The sequence below is a fragment of the Orycteropus afer genome, unplaced genomic scaffold, assembly GCF_000298275.1.
Source record: "Orycteropus afer afer isolate SDZICR_OR568_19922 unplaced genomic scaffold, OryAfe1.0 scaffold00207, whole genome shotgun sequence".
NCBI lineage: Eukaryota > Metazoa > Chordata > Mammalia > Tubulidentata > Orycteropodidae > Orycteropus > Orycteropus afer.
In genome coordinates this window covers 1,057,446-1,063,504 of record NW_006921794.1, presented here as the reverse complement: position 1 = coordinate 1,063,504, position 6,059 = coordinate 1,057,446, and the positions used below count along the sequence as shown (strand labels likewise).

Below are 6,059 nucleotides of genomic sequence, written 5' to 3'. Positions count from 1 at the left end.
ACCTGGTAAGGGCAAAGACCCTAACTTAAGTTAGCTAATAAACTTTCCTAGTGCATTTGCATTGTCGTGTGTTGGCATATTCCTCTCTTCCGAGCATCTCCTTTATAGCCTGGGCACAATGTCTTGTGTTCTTCCATCAAGATCCATACAGTATTTGATTATCTCTTTTTTTATGTGTGATATTAGTGGCAGTTGATTATCATTGCCTAGGTAAGTTAGTTTATTAGCATATTAGTTATGTGCTGTGTAACAATATTACCACAAAGTTAGTACCTGAAACACCACACATTTATTATCTCATATTTCTGTAGATTAAAAAAAAAAAAATCCTGGCAAATTTAACTGAGTCCTCTCCTTGGGGTCTCTCAAAAGACTGCAATCAAGTCAGAAAGGGATCAGTGCTGGAGATCCTGGATAGAGTGGGAGAAAAATGTGGAACAAAACTCAAAATTATAAAACAGATCAGGCTTATTGGTCTGATAGAGACTGGTGAAACCCCTGAGACTATGGCCCCTAGTCATCCTTCAGGCCTGGCATTAAACTCACTCCCGTGGCTTCCAGCCAAATAATAGATGGCATATAAAGTGAACATTTATACCAAGTCGGTATACTCCTCAGAACAATGAACCATGGGAGATCAGAAGAGCAGTATTTGCACAGGGAGATAGTTTAGAGGGCAAGAACAGATGGGAAAGAAGGACACAGGGAAAAGGTAACCACAGGGAGGAAGTGGGAAGAGAGCTATCATATTATGGGGATTACAATCAATGTCATGAAACAAACTGTGTAAAATAGAAAATGAATTTTCTCTGTAAACTTTCACCTAAATCATAATAAAAAGTAAAAATAAAACAAAACAAGACTGTAATCAAGGTGCTGGCTAGGGCTTGGGTGTCATTTGAGGCTTGACTGGGAAAGGATCTGCTTCCAAGCTTACATGGCTGTTGGCAGGATACAGTTCTTTGTGGAAACTCAGTTGTTTGACTGAGGGCTTCAGTTCCTTGCCGGCTCTTGGCTAGAAATCACCCTTTTTAGTTTCTTGCCATGTGGGTCTCTCCATATAGCAGCTTATTTCATTAAAGCCAGAAACAGGGACAGTCAATTGACAGAGTCAGCCAGCAAGACAGGAACTACAATCTCATGAAACATAATCTTGGAAGAGACAGCCTATCACCTTCACTGTATTTTATTGGTTAGAAGTAAGTCACAGGCCCCATCCATACTTGAGCGGAGGGGTTTACACAAGCTCATGAATACTTTGTTGTTGTTATTGTTATATGCCATCAAGTCGGCCCCGACTCATAGCGACCCCTCCTTGGGTTTCCGAGGCAGTATCACTACGGAAGTAGATTATCCCATCTTCCTTCTGAGGAGTGGCTGGTGGGTTTGAACCGCCAGCCATCTGGTTAGCAGTCAAGTGCCTTAGCCACTATGCTACCAGAGCTAGTAGTCAGGAATTATTGGGGACCATCTTATAATTTGTCCACCAAAGTATTTTACAATGGCGGTGATATTCTAATTTTGTTATTTATTCTTTTTTATCTGGAATATTTATATAAAAAGAAACTTCTCCTCTCATATTATTTTGCTACCCCATGGTATTATTCATGGAGGAAAATCAGAATAAATACTCTATGCTTCTCTTTTATGTACCAGTTTTCAAAACTTATTCCCTAATGTTCTTCAGTGGTGATCAAGTATTTAAATATGTATTGTTAATTATGTAAATTGTACTGTGCTAGATATTAAAATCTGTTTATCCCTTTTTTGAAAAATTCAGTACTATGTTTAAAGATTTATTCCAACACCTGGGTGTGAGTTCCTGGCTCTCTACGAATACTATTACTTGGTGAACAGTAAGTACACTATAGTGTTCATTGGGGGGCCTGAGAGATCTTTTAACCAGAAGCCTTTAGTATGGAGATTAACACGTCCCATGCCTTAGAGCCTCTATCAGCATGGCTCCAAAAAGCCTCTCGCCCACCTTTGAAGGCTCAGATGGCTCTTACCTCCCTGGATTTTGCATGGAGTATGCACATATCAAAGAGATCCGCCCAGCCCCGAAGAATCTCTCACTCAACTTTGAAACCAGGGGATTCCAACCCGCCCCCCAACTTCCCAAACCCCTGTCCTGAAAACCAATTATCTACTCCACCCTATATTCTTCTATAAATATGTAATAATGAAAGAGCACGGGGTCTTTTTGCTCAACCCGTTGTGTCGGTGAGAGCAGGGACCCTAGTTCTGAACTAGCTAATAAACTTTCCTTTCTGCACTTGCATTATCGAGTGTTGGCAAATTCCTCACGCCGAACAACTCCTTCATAACCTGGGCACAACATCATCAGCCCTTTTACCTGTCTCTTTACCCAGTGGAAACTACGACTGCCTCTGACTCTTTGCCACAGTCACTATTCTAGTATAGATTCTCTTATGGACCCTTGTAGACAACAATACAATTCTGTACCATAGAGTGTACCTAAATAGTTAATTTGCTTATGCAGTACCATATGGCTGTATGAGGCTACCCTCCCATGGAGATGATTTATTAACATATGCAGATCAGCTTAATGAAAAAGGAAATAGCTCAATATCCTCACTGGTTTTATACCCTTCACAAATTAAATTTTAAAAGAAAGGTTTCTCAAAACTATGCTTATCAGAAGCATCCAACTTAGTCCACATCTCCAAAGCCACAGCTATGCTGGGTGAATGATGAGAGCTAAGAGACAGAATCTTATATTAGTGCTTTCCAAACAAGGCTATCGCAAATTGGTCATTATTCAAATTCTATTTCAGGCCTCAAAAATGAGGAAGAGGAGGAAAGGATGAAGAAGGAGAAGGTAAGGGAAGGATCAGAAAAGAGGCAAGAGAAAATTACTGTAATTATTTTAAAAGGGGCAATAGGGAACAATGCCTTATCATTCACTGAGAACCTCTTTTTACACACTGAGAATTAGAGGTGAAGCCATTTCTCCAAGGTCACATAGTGAATAGAAGACTAGGCTCATCTGCAGGCTCCTGGCTGAGGTCTTGGGGGACTAGTGCATATGCAAAGGGTAGAGAGAGATGTGAATATAGTTAAAGACCTAAACTTGGACAATGTCCATATTTAGAAGTGACAGGAAATAAAAGTGTGAAGCTGGGGAGAATCAATTTATTGTCCCCTCATGGAGACTTCATCCATTTCAGGAGGTGGCATATGATCAAGAGCCAATTGTACTGAAGGAAGAAGTTGAAACTTCACTGAAGGAATTGGTGAAGAACAAGGCACCAAGAATTGACAGGATACCCATTAAGATGTTTCAACAAATGGATGTCCCTCTGGAGGTACTCACTCGGTTATGCCAAGAGATTTGGAAAACAGCTACCTGGTCAAATGACTGAAAGAGATCCATATTTGTACCCATTCCAAAGAAAGGTGATCCCACACAATGTGGAAATTATTGAACAATGTCACTAATATTGCATGCAAGTAAAATCTTACTGAAGATAATTCAAAAACAGCTGCAGCAATATATTGACAAAGAAGTTCCAGAAATGCAAGCTGGATTCAGAAGAGGATGAGGAATGAGGGATATCATTGTGAATGTCAGATGGATCTTGGCTCAAAGCAAAGAATACCAGAAAGATGTTTACTTACGTTTTATTGACTATGCAAAGACATTTGATTTTGTGGATCATAACAAATTATGGGTAACATTGAGAAGAATGGCAATCCCAGAACACTTAATTGTACTCATGAGGAACCTGTACATATGAAACCAAGTGAAGTGTTCCCCAAGAATGCGGAACAGTATCTATTCTAAGGGGGAATTGAAACCAGTAAAGTAAAAACTATTTTCCCCACCCTGGTACTGGGAATAGATAAATTAACTAAATTACCTCCAACTCCCCCCCCCCCACCAAAGATGAGTATTCAGTTCCTTAAAGAACTGAATAGAAAACATTCTTTCCTGCAGATGATAGATGGCTAAAAGTATCTTAGAAACAACTTGTAAATTAACTCTGGCCGGCTGACATGCACAATAGGGCAAAAAAGAACAAAAGTTAATTGGGATCCTCTCCCCTCTGCCCAAGCCCCTATCAGCTGATAACAGGAAGCTAGTGTGACTCATCCACAATCATCACCCATTTCACATTCACGCCCCAAATTCCTCAACCTTTTGTGAATATGCACAACCACCTCTCCTGAAACCTACAAAAACTGTTCCATGGAGTCAGATCTGGGTACTGAACTACCCCTACTCCTTGCATTGCTGCTTTGCAGTAAATAATTTTCTCTGCTCTCAATCTCGGTGTGTAAACTGTTTTGGCCTGACTGCGCACTGGGCAGGGACCTGTGTTTGGTCCTATAACACATAGACCAGGAGGCTGTCATTCAAATGGAACACGGGACACTGCATGGTTTGAAATCAAGAAGGGAGTGCATCAGGGTTGTATCCTTTCACCATACTTATTCAATATATATGCTGAGCAAATAATCCAAGAAGCTGGACTATATGGCATCAGAATTGGAGGAAGAATCATTAACAACCTGTGATACGATGATGACACAACTTTGCTTGTTGAAAATGAGGATGACTTGAAGCACTTACTGATGAAGATTGAAGACTACATTCTGCAATATGGCTTACATCTTAATATAAAGAAAAGAAAAATCCTCACAACTGGACCTATAAGCAGCATCATGATAAATGGAGAAAAGATTGAAGTTGTCAAAGACTTCACATTTCTTGATTCTACAATCGACGCTGTGAGAACATGTTTTTATATAAAATACCCCGCATATAGCCATTTTACAATAATGTGCCTTAGCATTTACTCCACACTCTAGTTACCGGAAAAATCACAAGAAGTCCTGATTACCCTCACCCCATAGATACCCCCTAGCAACAACCAATCAGTAAATAGCAGGAAAATACTTGAAATTCCAATACCTAAAATAGCTAGAAATGGCAGTTTGCAGCCTTGGCCCACAGGACAGAGCCAATCAAGTAGGACAACTCGCAACTTGAAAAATGTCAACCAATCATGTAATTTTCTGATTGGAACTTCCTCATTTCTGCTGTAACCCCTATAAAAATCCTCTTACCCCTGAGTTTGGGGCTCCCAGTCCTGAACCGCTGCACCAGTGACGGTTGGGGGTCTGAGCTTAAGCTTGAATAAACAACCCCTATGCTTTTGCAGTGGATTCGGCTCCTTGGTGGTTTTTGGGGATTCATAATCGGGCACAACATTTGGGGGCTTGTTCGGGATCCCCAGATACCCCAGGACTCCCTAACCAGGGGGTTGTGGCCAGCTGGTAAGTGTTTAAATGTTTGTTGTTTGTTTAAGTTATTTGTGCAATAGCTGGGACCCATTTTCTGCAAGGCTGACTTTGGTCTGCCTCTTCTGGAAGGGGATTAGAAAACCCCTTCAATCTGGGGAGGAAGTAAAGTTGTCCTCCAGTCTGGAAACTGTAAAGGGAGGAAGTGGGTCGCTCCCGCAACACAGCATGAGGCTGTCGTCCTACTTTTGATTTTGCTTCCAGTCTACGGGAGGCATATTTTGTTTGTCTTTTGTGTGTCTATTTGGTTTTTGTTAGTGTCCTTAGTTTTGTTTAATCAGTAGATGGATGAAATGGGACAAACTGTGATGACTCCTCTTTCTCTCCTGACTGACAATTTCAAGGAAGTTAGAAGGAGGGCACAAGACCTAAGTTTAGAAATAAAAAAAGGAAAATTTGTAACATTGTGTAGCTCAGAATGGCCTACATTCAACGTGGGATGGCCAGCCGAAGGAATGTTCTATCTTCAAATTATTTTAAAGGTGAAAGAAGTTGTGTTCCGGTCCAGCTGGGGGCACCCGGACCAGGGAGCATATATTATTCATATGGCAGGATTTAGTAGAGAATCCACCCCCTTGGTCAAAGCCGTTGTTACCTCTTTCTCTTCCTAAGCAGGCGCATAAGACTGTCCTGGCAGTACAAACTCATACTGCCCGGAAGAAGGAACCTGAAATTAAACCTTCGGCACCGACCTACCCAGTCCTTCAGGGTGGGACAGAGGAAGAACTACT

General features: G+C 41.1%; 1 protein-coding gene across 1 annotated transcript in view; it reads left to right on the top strand.

Moving 5' to 3' along the window:
* The window catches only part of LOC122150699, a 19,894-nt gene that overhangs the window by 3,336 nt on the left and 10,499 nt on the right, over positions 1 to 6,059 (top strand). The window contains 1 exon segment of the mRNA XM_042781964.1: positions 2,799 to 2,842. Within this exon segment, the coding sequence (XP_042637898.1) occupies positions 2,799 to 2,842 (44 nt within the window).